Genomic DNA, 17,477 nt, shown 5'->3' with positions numbered 1-17,477 from the left:
ACATGTGGCTAGTGCTATTTAATGACACATATTGGGGAATGCAGGAATAGACTATATGCCTCTGTTGTAAAGTGGGCAACATCGTTATGTCTCAGAGTGATCCAGCTATCATCACTCTACTCCTTTGACTTCACAATGTTTCCGTTACTATTCAGGAAAACGTTTCAAAAAATGTAAACTCAAAAGACCTAGGCTAGGCAGACGGCATTTGGAAGTGTCTCAATTGTAGGTGGGGTCTGAAATTTTAGTTTAATATAACCCCTTCATTACTAATTTTGTTGACTTTTTCAAAATGTAAAAATATTCTCAAAACCATTTCTACTTCTGGAATATAATATATAATTATTTTAATCCACATATCCACTCTTCTTATGTATATAAATGTTAATGTATAAAATTGCAGAACAGTCCAAAGTTCATGTAAATGAAAACTTGCTGGCACAGGAAAAAAAAAATAATTATAACCAGGCTTACCTTGTGTGAATAGATGGGTGAGGGTGGGTAGGGGGAGCAGAGGTAGAACTTTAGCAAACTAACAGCAGGATGCATCTAATCTGTTAAGTGCTCCCACCAATAATGGAGACTCCTTCAACTTTTAAAATGTGTCCTTGAGAGGAGGCTAGCTTGCCATATTCTGGCTTGTCTCATGAGTTAAGGCAAATCACAGAGGAGAATAATGAATGTTGAAGTCTACAGAATAAAGTGCTAATGTAATGGTTATGAAAGAGATCTCAGTCAATATTCTCTTTCTCTGTAATATTACATTTCGCAGTTACCTTGCGTGTGTATATAGAGCAATAGACACTAAATTGGTCAGCCACCTGGAATATATATTAAATGACACTAGTAAAGTTGTTCTTAATACTAAAATTGATTGGATTCCATTATGTTTTAATATCTCCCTAATTTAAATCTCTAGACTATGTAATACATCTTGTCAAATGCTCCTGACATATAGACACCTGCTGCACAAGGAAGAATGCCATACATTAATCAACGAGTCAACTTAGCAAATCATCATTTTAGATTTTATAATTTTTTTTGGAATTTCACACAGAACTCATGTTTCACCTCTGTAACCTAAAAATGTTTATGATAATTTAAACTAAATTCATGCCATTTTATAGAACACATAGTATTGCATACAGGCAATTTTCCACTATCTGTGCCCCTGGAAGAGGCAGAGCCACAGATGACTTAAAACAGAATTCTAAAGCTCTTTTAATGCTAATCCAAATCACTGGTATTTGACTTAAGATGCCTTTTGTTTTTTAACTTCTTCACTGCATTTTGCTTAGGCTTATATTAAATTATTTTGTGGCCCCAAAGCTTGACAGATATCAGGGCTGAGGGTGCTTGGAATTAAAAGTGGGAAATTACCGGTAATTGAAAGTTGACCATTTAAAATGTGCTTATAAACCCATCATCAGGAGGATTCTCTAAGAACTGTATACAAGAGGCTGCTGTTTCTTCAATGGATTTCGACCAGCCACCAAGATTTCCAGCAAAGTAAGGAAGGATGCTAGCAGACATATGGTTAAAGTAAGATACCTGTTTCAAAAAGAAAGCACAATATTTTAATTTCTTATTGACTTGGAGCTTTTTCAAGAAAGGATCTGAGTCTTGCTGGTGTAGGGGAGGCTAAGACCCTAATCTTCTGGGGGACCTTCTGGAATAGATGATCTGAAAGGATGACCTTAGGATTCCCATAGTGTGGACACAAATTACAAGATTACAATTAATTAGGACATCTGGATAAATCAAGAGATTTTTCTCTATCTGGCAGAGCCAATTAATCTGCAGATGTTTCAGCAAACTTACAACGCATGAATTGCTGTCAATAGCATGGATGAGAAATCCGGCACATATGATTTCACTTCTGATGTACTGTGGAGACGGGGGGACCGATGGCAAAATGACCGACTTCACCGCCACTGTGTAAGTGTTACTGAAAGAAAACATTTTCTAAGCTCTTGTGAGAAATAAAGAATAGTTGTTAGAAAATAAATCCCTATAGTTAACCCAATTTATTTATACAGGTAGAAGGGAAACTATGAAGGCCTAGATCTTCTAGAAGAGTGGTCTCATCAGAAAACACTCTACAGGCTACATTCAAGGTAGGAAATAGTGTTTTCTGCCTTAGAATTGCATATACAATGCTTTGTGTAACTCCATGAAACGAGTCAACCATCAAACTGAAGTTTTATTGTGCCCGACAGGGTTGTAATTTCAGCCTCCTTTCCTTTTTAAATTAAAAAACAGGCCAGGTGCAGTGGCTCACGCCTGTAATCCCAACACTTTGAGAGGCTGAGGCAGGCAGATCACCTGAGGTCAGGAGTTCGAGACCAGCCTGACCAACATGGAGAAACTCCATCTCTACTAAAAATATAAAATTAGCTGAGCATGGTGGTGCATGCCTGTAATCCCAGCTACTTGGGAGGCTGAGGCAGGGGAATCGTTTGAACCCGGGAGGCAGAAGTTGCAGTGAGCTGAGATTGTGCCATTGCACTCCAGCCTGGGCAACACACCATCTAAAATAATAATAATAAAAACAATACCCATTGTTGTTAAAAGAAAATCTCTCAACAATAGAGAACCCTGTAGGCTACAAAATAAAAATCTTCCTCCAGTCCAATTGCGCTCCCACGCTATTCTCTACCCTAGAAGTGACCACTCTTAACATTTTACTGTATAGCCCTCTAGACTTTTTAAAATAAATGTATAAGAATGACATTTACATGAGCAAATGCACACAAAATTTTTTACATAAATATCATTTTACAAATTTCGACTACAATTTGATTTTTCATTTAGCAATAAATCTTTGGAGGTGTTTCTCTATCAGTCCCACTATAGCTCCTTCATCCTTTTTAATGATGGTACAATACTTTGTAGTATGGCTCTACCATAATTTATAAGATGGATTTTCCATTTGTTTCTAATATCTTTTGACATAATAAATGATACAACACTGAACATCTGTTAATACTCATATGTGTGTGGGATTATTTGGGACACTTTTTCTTAGAAGCTAGCTGCCATGCTCTGAGCAGTTCAATGTACATGGAAAAACCATGTCTGGGTACTCTGATTGACAGCCCTAGCTGACAGCCAGCCATGGTGGGTGTCTAGCACAGTCAAGCCTTGGTGAATTCTAAACCAATTCCTGATGTCTTATTCGGCTTCCACTGCATTTTTACTAATCATGGTATGTTTCAAAGGTTTACTGAATACCAGTTTTACATCTACATAGGAAAAGGAACTACTTTAGGATTCTTGCATTGTACTTTGCCAACAGCTGGCACTTAGTAGATGACGGTTAATCTTTAAAATAATCGTTAAAGATTCATCTAGGTATAATTCAAATAAACATAATTCAAGAGCAGAAATATCTACACAGACTTCATTATTTTCACATCAACTTTTAATTTCTATCCTATACTATGAAATATTAATAGAACACTTGGACTGTATATACTCACCCATCTTTCAGAGGTTTTCTTCGTGATATGAGTACTACCAAGTCTTTGGGTTTGTCATCATTCAGTATAGGACAGGTGATGTGATACAGCTTATCATCTTCACTCACCCAGTCTATGACTTCACAGGACCTGTGTATATAGAACAGTGAAAAGCAGGTATACTTTCTACCTGCTAAGGCATTCACTTCCCTTATTTGCTTACATAATCTCATTATTTGTATCCATATTTGCCCCTTCAGCTCATCTAATCACCCCCCTAAAAGCCAGCATTATTGCTCAAGTCTGCCTTTAGAAGAGCTCTTTGAGGCTAGGCACAGTGGCTCACGCCTGTAATCCTAACACCTTGGGAGTTTGAGGTGGGAGGATCACTTGAGGCCAGGAGTTCAGGACTAGCCTGGGCAAAATCTTGCAAAACCCTATCTTTACAAAAAATTTTTAAAAAAATTATTTGGGCGTGGTGGTGCATGCCTGTAGTCCCAGCTACTCGAGAGGTTGAGGTGGGAATATCACTTGAGCCTGAGAGGTTGAGGCTGCAGTGATCCATGATTGTGCCACTGCAGTCCAGCTTAGGTGACACAGTGAGATCTTATCTCAAAAAAAAAAAAAAAAAGCCACAACAAACAAACAAAAAATGCAAGAGCTCTTTGATCAGAAGGAATAATTCTGCAAGTGATAGAGGATAGTGGCCATCTGACTTCAAGTTCATAATTCTCAATACTTCAGTGAAAGGCATTGAGCTGTTTTACACAAAATTATTTTTCTCCAGGATCAAGTAAAAACATTGTGAGGACTGGTAAATCATATAGTCAGTCCAAGAAGGATTGTTTATATAGATAAAGAAATGTGGTATATTGGAAACTGCACTAGCTTTGGAGTCACACAACTTTCTTTTGACTCCCAGATTGCCACTTACTCGCTACATAAGTTGCATTAGGCAAGTCATTTGATTTTTTCTTCTATAAAATTCAGATAATGATACGTGGGGTTACTGCAAGGATTCAGTGAAAACACCTGGCATAGTACCTGAATCATAGTACAAGTACAAGAAAAGTTAGTTGGATTAGAATTCATTCATTCATTCCCCCATTTGTTCAACTTCAATTTGGCTGGAATGTCAAGTGACATAGAGAATAGTGGGAGAAACATTTTTAAAGCATAACACCAAAGTTTACGCATTATTATTCCTAAAAGCTTGTACTGGTAGAGTATCTACTAAATTGATGCAAGAAAATTGAGAAGTGTTCCTCTTCTCTCAGAATGATTTATTATGATAGCATTAACCATGATGTATCATTCTGATATGGAAGGTGGGCAGGGAAGTGTTGGGTAGGGAAGGGCAGGGTCCCTGGTGAGGGCTCCACCCTTGGGCCTGTGCCCACGGACCTAAATGAGGACAGGCATTTCTGTTTTCACACCCCAAAAGTTACCTTTTGGCCCACCACACCCCACATCCTGTGCGCATAAAAAACCCGAGACCCTAGCGGGCTGGATGTTGAGAGGAACAGAGGAGCACACCGCCAGACACCAGCAGATGCTGGCAGACCATCGATGGTGGAAAGACGTGGAATTCAGTCAGGGGTGGTCAGAGAAGAGTCTGATGGCTGGGCAGCCTGACTCCAGAAGAAGACCACCTTCCCACTCCATCCTCCTTCTGGCTCCCCATCCATCTTGCTAAAAGCAACTTCCACCACTCAATAAAACCTTGCATCCATCCTCTAAGGCCACGTGTGAGTCGTTTTTTCCTGTACACTAAGGCAAGAATCCAGGATACAGAAAGCCCTCTGTTCTTGCAATAAGGCAGAGAGTCTAATCGAGCTGATTAACACAGGCTGCCTGCAGACAGCAAAACTGAAAGAGCGCATCGTAACACACACCCACTGGGGCTTCAGGAGCCATAAACACTCAACCCTAGATGCTGCCGTGGGGTTGGAGCCCAAAAACACTCCGGAGCCCAAAAACACTCCTCACGACTTAAGCGTCTGCATGATCCCTCTAGGGGTTTGAGCAGCACAGAAGAAACATGCCACACCCCTGTCGCAGGCCCTATGAGGAGGATAAGGGAACTCCTCCCATTTCAACTCTAGCATCTGTGCAAATGTAACACATGACCTCAGAGATGTTTCACTTTAGTGGTATTAAATCACCTATTACATGGTATTTCTAAATCTCTATCACAGTGAGTTTTAGAAAATTTAAAGATGAGCCTCTATCTTGTCAAGATTAGGAAACGCTTAACATAATAGGAAGCCCATCTCATCAACCCTTCCGTGTCAACAAGGTGGGCCATGAAGCCCTGTGGGGTGCTATAGCCAAGGTGCTGGGCCGCGGTGCAGCTGGTCTCTGTCAGTGCAGTTGGCAGGGTACACAGCTCTGTACTGTGTTCCAGGAAAGGGCCGGGGAGTGGACGAGATTGGATTAGGGATGCAGGAGACAGGGAGTGGCAGGAGTAGGAGATGTATGCTAATAGGAGCAGGGACATCATCAGGATGGGGAGCAGGAAGGCATGCCTTTCACCTCGGGGCTCACACAGCTTGCTCTCTTAGCTTCTCACCAGAGAGAGTTGCTTCACAGAAAAGTAAGAAACTGCCAATGAAATATTGAGAGTAGGCAGGACAATTGGATAATCACTTCCTCAAGAGCAATGAGGTTGCATATTAAAGTAGAAGAGTGTAGAATTCAGAGCATGACAGACTTGGGTTCCAATTTGGGTTCCATCACTTTATTGCCTGTGCAATCTTGGCAAGTCTCAGAACCTCTTAAATGGAAATAATATTGACCTTGAAGTTACTGGTAGAATTACAATAGATGTGGGTAAAGTAGGTCAACTCAATATAGATGATAAGTGAGTATAATTTTTGTTTTGTGTCTCTCAATATCACCTGATGCAGTATTCTGTCCAGAGCAAACTTTATTTTTATTCTAATTTTTGACAGGGTCTCCTGTGTCACCCAGGCTAGAGTGCAGTGGTGTGATTTTGGCTCATTGTAGCCTTGACCTCCCAGACTCATGCAATCCTCCCACCTGGGTCTCCCGGGTAGCTAGGACTACAAACATGCACCACCATGTCCAGCTAATTTTTGTGTATTTTATAGAGATGGGCTTTCACTATGCTGCCCAGGCTGGTCTTGAACTCCTGGACTCAACTATCCACCTGCCTCAGCCTCCCAAAGTGCTATGCCGGGTCAAACTTTTAAAAATACTCTTTAAACAATGGGTCACACACTGGACGATGGAGATGGACTGCAATATGGAGATAATCTTTTACATTATGTCAAGGTTGATTGAGAAAAATTTTTAAATTTGTTCTTACACACAATGGGGGTCCCACAAAGGTCGCTTTGTAAAGTCAGACAAGAGACGATAAGCCAAATGTGCTGGACTTCCCACGTGCTTTTCAACCCAAACAGATAAAACATCATGCTCTTCCAGAGTATATATTTTTATCTAAAAGACAACAAAAAAATTAAATTACAAAAGAAAACTGATGCTTTTACTTTAGAAACCATATGCATATATATATGTAGTCATAGACCAATTGCACTAACTAAGGCATCTTATTTCCTGGATGAAATTGAAGCCCCATGGCAATTTCTCTACTGGGATGTCTAGAGGTCTGTCCAGGATGCTGTAGTCCCACGTCCTCTAAACAATATGTGACTTGAGGGTGGGCTATTTAATTATTGCACAACAGTTTTATTTTTTCTCATAAAAAATGTAAAAACCTAGGCCTTTCTCTCCTTATCTCTTCGTGATGTTTCCCTGCCTCTACTGAGGAAAAAAAGAAAATATCACCAGACTGCTAGGCAGGTCAGCACCTCATCTCCCTCAAAAGAGCAGAGTCAAGGCTATAGCTTAGAACACATTCCCAGCATGTCAGGCGTGTCTTCAAGTGGGCCAAGGGGATCCAGGAACTGAGTCAACCACCTCTAGGACCATCTCAGCCTCTCAGCAGGGCCCCTGGAGCGCTATATTTCCTCAGCACGAAGCCCCTTTCGTTTCTGAATCACAGTGGCTGGATCATCCTTCTGAAAGGCCAGTTCCTGGTTTCCTAATGCACATTATTCCTTAGGTAAGAGGAGGCATGTCTGGGGGAGCCATTTGACATATACTTAAGCGTGAATGCATCCCTTGCTACTCTGAGCTTTTCTTCTACTGTGTTTTTGACAATAATCAGAGATGTGTGTTCAGCTAAGAACACACATCCTTCCCGTTTTCTTTATCTCTTTCAGGGTACTTTGAAGTTAGTGTTGAAATTTGCTACCTTATAACCATTCCCATGGCAACAAGCTGTGAGAAAACCAACAAATATGGGGTTAGGACTTCACTGCAGGAATCAAGCAGATGGAAAAAATCAGGCTGTAAAGGAGAAGGCTTTATTTAAACATAAATATCATCAATAAAAGAATGAAAAAATGAGAAATTAACTACAAGATGCTCAGAAAGGAAACAAGCGATTATTTGCTTACACCATTTAATCTCTCCAATTGAACTTGGTTCCAAGCCTCCCTTTAAATCCAGCCTGCAAAGGAAGACATGATCGAGGCTGTGAGCACTTATCAAACACCAAGAAAACTACGGATGGGGCTCCAGGTGGCTGGTGAGACACACCCTACTTAGCATGAGCATGCCTAACTTTGCCCCCAGCACAGGGGGAGTTGAAGGAGGTTCATTGGTGTATATCCAGAGACATTATCAGATTTATCAGTCATCCAGTTGGTGGTTGGTAGGCAAGTGGCTCTAGGATGGACTGCTGGGGCTCTGCAATCTCAGAGGAGCTGAGGGCAGGTGGCCAGGGTGAACTCCATAGTGCCAGTCCTATTCTGCCCTTGAGACAGCCATACTCCCTTCTGGTGGAACAAGATGGAGTGGGATGCAATATTGTGCTGAGCACTTATTAAGAGTTGAATTATGTCTCTACCCTTCAACCCCCAAATTCATATGCTGTAGTCCCAACCTCCTTCCTGTACCTCAGAATCTGACCTTATATTGGAAATGGGTCAAATGGTATTTCTAGTTCGAGATCCCTGAGGAATAGCCACACTGACTTCCACAATGGTTGAACTAGATGTAATTAGTCAAGATGAGGTTGTACTGTGGTAGGATGGGCCCCTAATCCAATATGACTGGTATCCTTATTAAAAAGGGACATTGGACATAGACATGCTTATAGGGAGAACACATGTGATGACAAGGGTGGAGATCCGGTGATGTTTCTATAAGCCAAGGAATGCCGAAGACTGCCAGAAAATCACCAGAAGCTAGGAGACAAGCATGGAACAGACTGCCCTTCACAGGCTCAGAAAGAAGCAACCTTGCTGACATCTTGGTCTCAGACTACCAGCTTCCAGTATTGTGAGACAATAGATTTCTACTGTGTCCACTACCCAGTTTGTGGTCCTCTGTTATAGCAGCCCTAGGAAACTAATACAGCACTTTTCTGGGGGGCTGCTCCCCAGGTTGCAGTCACATGCTTCTTCTTCCTATCCTGGAGTCAAACCAAACATCAAGCTAAGTTGTAACCACCCCTGAATTCTGCCCTTACAGAGCTCACTCGACTTATCCAATGTCAGGCGCAGTACTGGATGAGCAAATTCGATTTTGATCTTGCCCCTAGAAGGTGAGGGCAGCAGAAAGTCCCTGTTGCTCTGCTGTCTAAATCAATGATATTGATGCAAACAAAGCAGACAAGGAAATGCGGTAGTTAGTTTTGGTTCTCTTTAAACCCTGCTAAGAAAGGCCAGCTTTTGCTTAGTGAAAAAATTTTCCAGGAACAATTCTCCAAGAAAATGAATTACCTTTCACGTTTGGGAATATAGAGATTCAACTTATTTATTTATTTGTAACCAACTGATATGGTTTGGATTTGTGATTTCAACCAAATCTCACGTCGAATTGTAATCCCCAGTGTTGGAGCAGGGACCTGGTGGGACATGACTGAATCATGGGAGTGGACTTCCCCCTTGCTGTTCTTGTGATAGTGAGTGAGTTCTCATGAGATCTGGTTGTTTGAAAGTGTGTGGCACCTCCCCCTCTCTCTTCCTCCTGCTCTAGCCATGTCGGACGTGCCTGCTTCCTCTCACCTTCTGCCATGATTGTAAGTTTCCTGAGGCCTCCACAGCCATGCTTCCTGTGCAGCCTGTGGAACTGTGGGCCAATTAAACCTCTTTTCTTTAACAATCACCCAGTCTCAGGTAGTTCTTTATAGCAATGTGAGGATGAACTAATACACCAACTCAAACATTTTCTTTATCATTTGATGGTTGGAGAATTTCATTCTATGAAATGAAACTTAAAGCAAGCAGGCTCAAAATCTGCTGGAGCTTGCTAACATTTTATTAGTGATATCATTGTTTTCATTCTAATAAGATTCTTTTTGAATTTGAATTTAATGTCTTATACAAATAATATAAGAGGGCTTGCAATCCCAACACTTTTGGAGGCTGAGGTGGGCAGATCACCTGAGGTCAGGAGTTTGAGACCAACCTGGCCAACATGGTGAAACCTTGTCTCTACTGAAAACACAAAAATTATCCAAGGGTGGTGGCACATGCCTGTAGTCCCAGCTACTTGGGAGGCTGAGGCACGAGAATCCCTGGAACTCGGGAGGGGGAGTTGCAGTGAACCGAGATCACGCACTGCACTCCAACCTGGGCAACAGAGTGAGACTCTGTCTCAAAAAAACAAACAGTACAAGAGGAAACAACTAAAAATTTGAGAATTTTTGTACCATCTATTGACAAATATGTTATGGAGACTACACTGTGGGAAAGAGGGCAAAAGTGGTTTTTACAGAAGCCTAGGGGAGCCTTCATTTTCCTTGGAGGTATCTGGAGATGACCACGGGGGCCAAGCGGGTGGGGGTCTGAAGGACGGAGATCTGGGCCCAGCCCCTCCCCTGGCTCCATGAGAATAGCTCCCCTATGGTCTGTTTCCTATACTAGGGGTCTGTCCTGTGTAAAGATTTTCAGGTGGTTCATGTCATTGTGGCTTTCACCATAATTTTCCCAGTACATCCCCAGGTCTTTCTTAAATAAAAAGTGAATCCTGTCAGGCCAGTCTCCTACTCAATGCTAATTTCCACCAGGAGAACTTGGCTTAAACTACCCACTGCCTAGAAAGCCCTATTTCTCCCTCAGCAATCCACTCCTGACACTGTCTTCAAGGAGGTAAGAATGGCCTCCTCTCTGAAGTTCTCCCTATATAACTGTCTTCTCTTGGAATTGCCTGTAAGAGCTGACTTTTATGGTTTAAGCACTATAATCTCTCATTTGTTAATAAACGACCTTATAATTATTCTTCAGCTGTTTCACATACCTGTGTGATGTTTCCAAAATACACATTTCGCTCCTTGTATTACTACTACAATTAATTCTATCATTACACATGAAACATGAAATGAATTAAAACCATAAGCCCTATCCAATTTCATCACATATACTATAATCTTAGATTTTTACCATCTAATTTATATTGAAAACCTGGAAAAAACATGATTTTTTTTTTTAGAGATGAAGTCATTTTATGTTGCCCAGGCTGGCCTCAAACTCCTAGGCTCAAGCAATCCTTCTACCTCAGATTCCCAAGTAGCTGGGACTACAAGTGGATGCTGTCAGACCCGGCTTTGAGGAAAGTATGATTCTTTATTTTTTTATTTTTTTTATTTTTTGATATAGGGTCTCAGGCTGGAGTGCAGCTGCACAATCTCAGCTCACTGCAACCTCCGCCTCCCAGGTTCAAGTGATTCTCATGCCTAAGCCTCCCAAGCAGCTGAGATTACAGGTGCCCGCCATGACACCCAGCTAATTTTTTATTTTTAGTAGAGATGGGGTTTCACCATGTTGGTCAGGCTGGTCTTGAACTCCTGACCTCAAGTGATCCACCCACTTTGGCCTCCCAAAGTGCCGGGATTACAGGTGTGAGCCACCGCGCCTGGCCAGAAAGTATGATTGTTTCTTGTTTTGTTTTGTTTTGTTTTTTTGAGATGGAGTCTCACTCTGTTCCCAGGCTTGAGTGCAGTAGCACGATCTCGGCCCACTCCAACCTCTGCCGCCCAGGTTCAAGCAATTCTCCTGCCTCAGCCTCCCAAATAGCTGGGATTACAGGCGCCTGCCACTGCCCCTGTCTAATTTTTGTAGTTTTAGTAGAGATAGTGTTTCACCATCTTGGCCAGGCTGGTCTTGAACCCCTGACCTTGTGATCCACCTGCCTCGGCCTCCCAAAGTGTTGGGATTATAGGCATCAGCCACTGCGCCTGGCCCAAAAGTATGATTCTTAACAGACAACTGTGTTGTAAGAATTATTCCACTAAAAGGTGACAGAAAAAATTAGAGTCATATTTTGAAATTAAAAACATATAAGCTGTAAAACGTGGGAGAGAAGAGGAGGAAAACTCTTCAAAAACATCTTTTATCAGATTTTTAAAATCAGATTTTTATCATAAGCATAATCTTTAAAGGAGAAATTCAAATTCAATGGAAATAACACAAGAATATTTCTTTATACAATATCCTCTAGTAACTATCTATATAAGAATGAAGAATTAATCATTGATAGCTCTCCCACAACACTAGCAAATTTATTTGGGTATGCTTTGGGCCACACCCTCCCAAAGAACTGAAGTTTTAATATATTCTATGACTTCACTAAATATGTTCTTTCAGTTCATTCCAGACATGAATTTGTTCTTCCCACTGCTGCTCATGAATGCTCAGATGCCAGCAATGATGAAAGAAGCAGGTTTTATAATAGTAATAGAAAACAAAGTAGTGAAGCATCTTTTATGAAAGATAAACAAATGTGTTAGTTAAACCTGTGTTTCTGCATCACTGAACCAGGCAAAGACAGAAATTTAACTGGATCCAAATGGGATAAGGAAGACCTCTAAAGGATTTAATAGTGAGGACAAAGAACTCATAAAAGGAAACAACCAAAAACAAAACATTCAGAAGAGGTCAAAGTCAGAGTTGAAAAGAATCAATGAAGTAGCATCTGAATTTACTTAGATTTTAAGGTAAAGTAACAATATAATTTATCGTCCAAACTGGAACACCAAGACACTGTTAATAATTATGATGGGACAACAGGTGTAAGCCAGAACTGTCCCAGGAAAATCAGGACATATGGTCATCCTATTTCATAGGCTGCTGCTTCACTGATGATGAAAATCAGTGCATACTGAAATATGAACGTAGCCAAAGTGCTCGCGTTAGTGAGCCTCTCTGAAGTGCCAGGCTCTCCTATGGTCTGGGTGTAGTGGTGAGCAGATCGGCCCTCAGGGAGCTTACAGCCTAGTTAGCGTGGGCATGAGCTTCCGAGGGTCTCCTAAAAAACCTCTGAAAATAGATAAAATTAAGATCCAAATGATGTATGTCTCTTTAAACCTGATGGAATGCAAAACACTGTAATAGGTCCTAAGAGAGATACGAAGAAGTCAAGACAAGGCCTCTTTCTTAAGAGGTTTATAATGTACTTAGGGAAAGAAGACCATGTGTAAAAAGTTAAATTTCCATGTGAGGCTTAAATATTAATTTGAGGTAGCTGTGGAAGAAATGTCACCAGATAGTGTATAATTAATTGACTATTTATTTATTTATTTATTATTTTTAGAGACAGAGTCTTGCTCTATTGCTCAGGCTGGAATGCAATGATGCGATCATAGCTCACTGGAAGCTGAAATGACTGGGCTCAGGTGATCCTCCCACCTCAACCTCCTGGGTAGCTAAGACTACAAGTGTCTGCTACCACAGCCGGCTAATTTAAAAATTTTTTGTAGATATGGGGTCTCATTGTTTTGCCTGGGCTGGTATCAAACTCCTGGCCTCAAGGGATCCTCCTGCCTTGGCCTCCCAAAGTACTAGGATTACAGACATGAGCCAGCACACTCGGCCAAAAAAATTAATTTTAAAGAAGTCATGACAGTTACTAGAAAAAGAAGTTCTTAAGTTAAGTGTGGCAGGAGAGGCTTTATGGAGAAGCATCTGTCCTGATCTAGATCAGGTGGGATTTGGGTAGATGGAGAAGAGAAGGAGGGAGAGACAGGATGTGAGAACCTAAGCTCAGAGGTAGGAGCATGTTGGGTATATTTGAAGGACTCCAAATCAACCAGCTTGTAGAGACAGGGCTGAAAAGATGGTTGCCTCTTAGAAACAGTTTCCTCAAAAGATTTTGTTACCTTCTTAAAAGCCGCAGTAGAAGCAGTAGAACCACCACCACCATCACAGCTTTCATTTGTGATGGGCAATGGATTATGCAAATACCTGGAAGTGTCCTACCTTTTCCACAGTGCTGGTAACCTCCCAACCCCTTTTGGCTGCCAGTTTTTTGAGGGCCTCCACATTGCTGTCACTCAGGGATGCCTAGAATAGAAATATTTTTAAAGCTATGTGTTCAATACATGGATGTGTGATCATATATTTTCTGCTTAAAAAATGGGCACTGTTGGAGGAGGTATGTGTTGAGTCCTAGTGATAATGTTGAGTTTAGAACTAAACTACAGGTCAGGTGAGGAGGCTCATGCCTGTAGTCCCAGCACTTTGGGAGGCCAAGGCAGGCAGATCACTTGAGGACAGGAGCTGGAGACCAGACTGGCCAACATGGTGAAACCCCATTTCTACTAAAAATACAAAAATTAGCCGGGTGTTGTAGTGCAAACCTGTAATCCCAGCTACTTGGAGGCTGAGGCAGAAGAATCGCTTGAACCCGCCACTGGGAGGTGGAGGTTGCAGTGAGCCAAGATTGCGCCACTGCACTCCAGCCTGGGCAACAGAGTGAGACTCTGTCTCAAAAAAAAAAAAAAAAAAAGCAAAAAAAAGAAAAACGAACTAATCTATACCTAACATATAATTTTTATCTGGAACCCTTAATTTAGAATTCAGACAAAGTAACTGTATACTTAACAACTGGGTATTATTTTAGTATCATTTTAGTTGGTGTCCTGAGCAAAAACAGACTACCTTTCAGTATGACTGATAATCAATGTGTAATAAGTAAACTTAGATTTCTCTTTACATTTAATGGTTAAAAATATTTAAATGACTACTACTTTGTTGTTGTTTTTATAAAAATGCAAGCTGGTGGGCACAAGTCACGGTACCAGATGGGACTGTGCCATGCTTCTGGAACATATCTGATGGCAGAGCATCCTGAGTCTGTAGTTTGGGAACTGTAAGAAGTCAAACAAGGCTAAGCTGCCAATTGGTAAGCAGTAACTGATAGCCTGGTTTTGTTTCATTTTGACATCACTGGCTGATATAATCCACCTTTTCACATAGCCTGCGTAAGCACAGTCTAGGCCAGTTAGGCAAGGGGATTTCCATTTTTGTAAAGATGAGACTTTTATATGAAGAGCTCCAAATCATAAAACATCACCTGCTTGCTGATATCCCAGTGTATGCAAAGTGGAACCTCTTCTTTGTGGGAAATAACATATTTCCTGGAAAAAAAATTAAAATATTAAATGACAGTTTTTTTTCTCTGCATTTAGCACACAAAAATAACCATAATACTTTCTTGGACTTCTATCAGCCATGGATATCAGTGGAACAACATGGAAGAACTATTTCCATAAGTCAGTAATCAGCCTTTGCAGCCAGGAAACATCAGACCTTCTCTTTTTCCATTATGTGGGAATAGAGACCCAGAGAGGGGCTCTTATATAATTTCTCAGATTAACAAAGACTCCATAAAATCATTACACCTTATGTTCCTTACCTGCCTAGGCGAATTCTCTTGCGTGCAATAGCTCCCCGATAGCGTCTAAAATCATCCTTTAATCAAAAACAAAGTAAAATCAATAAAATAAAATATCTACTATCTTAGTGCTATAATCCTTAAGTATCCTTCTCCTAAATCAGTCAAAAGGGCTAACTGAGATGTGGTGTCTCTCCATGAACTGACTCCATCAAGTCAGAGCCTCTGTGCTGAATCTACAAAGGGCAGTTGCACTGACAAAGGCGCAATTTTTGCAGTTTTTTTCAGAAGTGGAGATTATTGACATTCCTATTACCAGAATTATACTTAATTATCACTACAGAGTTTTTAGAAAAAATTAACATTGGCAATCAGGTAATTTCGGGATGAGGGAAAGATATGGTTTCCATGAATGTGGCACAGCATCAGGAGCTGGAGTTAAGGAAGTGAGAAAAGAGACCCAGAAATAGGACATAGAAGGTGACATCCCACCCACAGCAGTGTGTGGCCCGGTAGAGGTGAGGTCTTCAGGGCTTCCATCATTGGAACAAATGATCAGAGTGATCCGGGGGAAAAGGAAAAGAAAAAAGCCCACTTCACTTTGTGATGCTGAAAAGAGAGAAAACCAAAGGGAAAGAGCCAAAGAGGTTGTTGCCGGTTGGAGGAGATTCTGGTTAGAGCTCTCTATTCACAGGTCTGGCTATTGAACCTCGTGTGATAATAACTGACCTTTGAAATGGGTTGGACTCTGGGAAACGTGATGAGATTTTCCTTATCATCAGCAGCATTGTAAATGAGAAAAGCACTGTTGATGTGACGCCCTCGGCCCTCGGCCCATTCCTGACAGTCAAAGGCCTCCACGCGAACTCCAACTTCAACACTGTGAAGGGTGATGCAGGGCGGTGGGCAAAGAGACCTCGACTCATTAGGCCCTCCTTGCCCACTGCCGCCACGTCCTCCAATCAACAGGAGGATAAGGGCCTCGGTTTTCTTCTTTCTTATCAGCAAATCTGTGCAACTATTAAAATCCATTTTCAGGTTAATGGGCTGCTTTTTACAAGCCCCTAAGAGCATTTCCATTTTACTTCCCCACTTTCAAGTGGGAAAAAGGCCAGGAAGGGCTTTATATGCATTCATGAAAATATTTTCGCAATGTGGGGGAGGGCTTAAATTATGCCAAAGTTAAGTTTTCTTCCCTAAAAACAATAATTCTGTAATTAAAAAATAATCAAACACTGAAATTAGACAGGAAACACAGATATTCTTTTTTACATTTAAAAAGAAAAAAATACTAAATCAAATCTTTTGTGTAGCAAGAATAATAAAAATAACTGGGAAGTGGTTTGGATTTCATGGTGGTAATACCAGGTCCATTATGAGTTGACTGACCGTCTAGTCACTGGGACTGAAAGGAAAAGTTAATAATTATGCAGGGATGACAGGTACAAACCAGGTCCAACTTGGGCCAGTTAGGACATACGGCCACCCTTATAAGATAAAAACCAGTCCTTCACAATTTACTAATTGTGAGAAGGCCCCAAGCAGAACAAAGGGTTAAAAATGTGTTCATGGATTTTGAAAATTGCATGAAAAAAATGGAATTTCGTTAAAGTAGTTCCTATACTCACCTCCAGGCTGAAATTAAAAATTACATTTGTGCAAGTTTAAATTTCTTCATAGCAGCCTAAGGGCTCACTTTACCAGGTCTGAAATGTATTGTTGACAATGGCAGCGAAGACAAGACGATCTCCAACTGTAGATGGTCCCCGGAACTTAAACATATCTACAGACTTCAGAAAGGGATGTGCCCAACACAGGCGGCTGAGGAGACAAAGGGAGGGAGAGAGAAGAAAGCGATCACTCATTCATTCATTGAACAATTGCACAGACAAGTCTTCAACCTATTTTCTAAATAAGCATTTCTTTAAACTTGACTGAAATAAATAACTGGATTATGTGTGTTTAGGGTAGGTCTGTAGGCTACCTGCCAATATCTTGGGAAATACCATGTCCCTGAGTAGTGGGGTCTTTACCCAGATGTTGATGCTTCTACTCCTTTGGTAACAGTCCTACTCTTGTCTCGTTTCCTGTGGAAGTCCCTTGGAACAACAAACCAGTGCTTTTTGTTCTAATTTGAATTATAGTCATCCTGATAGCTCATGACTGTAGTCCCAAGAAGTTGTGATCCGGGTTGGAGTGGGGCCCAAGTGAGGGCAGGTGTCCTCACACAATTCCTCAGCTTTACAGTTAATCAAATTCACCCACAGATCAAAAGACAAGCTTTTCCCCCCACAGAAAAATTACCTG

The 17,477-nt window shown here is 41.1% G+C and overlaps 1 protein-coding gene across 1 annotated transcript in view; it reads right to left on the bottom strand.

Moving 5' to 3' along the window:
* Window positions 1–1,006: 1,006 nt before the first annotated feature.
* The window catches only part of ACOT12 (acyl-CoA thioesterase 12), a 64,300-nt gene continuing 47,829 nt past the window's right edge, over window positions 1,007–17,477 (bottom strand). The window contains exons 7-15 of the mRNA XM_032156929.2: window positions 16,872–16,991; window positions 15,900–16,050; window positions 15,192–15,247; window positions 14,850–14,913; window positions 13,754–13,837; window positions 6,793–6,926; window positions 3,483–3,611; window positions 1,822–1,948; window positions 1,007–1,551 (exon numbers count right to left, since the gene is read on the bottom strand). Coding sequence (XP_032012820.1) covers window positions 1,402–1,551; window positions 1,822–1,948; window positions 3,483–3,611; window positions 6,793–6,926; window positions 13,754–13,837; window positions 14,850–14,913; window positions 15,192–15,247; window positions 15,900–16,050; window positions 16,872–16,991 — 1,015 coding nt within the window. The 3' untranslated portion in view covers window positions 1,007–1,401. The remainder of the gene's footprint in view (window positions 1,552–1,821; window positions 1,949–3,482; window positions 3,612–6,792; window positions 6,927–13,753; window positions 13,838–14,849; window positions 14,914–15,191; window positions 15,248–15,899; window positions 16,051–16,871; window positions 16,992–17,477) is intronic.

Source organism: Hylobates moloch, unplaced genomic scaffold (assembly GCF_009828535.3).
Source record: "Hylobates moloch isolate HMO894 unplaced genomic scaffold, HMol_V3 SCAFFOLD_6, whole genome shotgun sequence".
Lineage (NCBI taxonomy): Eukaryota > Metazoa > Chordata > Mammalia > Primates > Hylobatidae > Hylobates > Hylobates moloch.
Note: the sequence above shows the minus strand (reverse complement) of the source record. Positions and strands in the feature narration are given on the sequence as shown.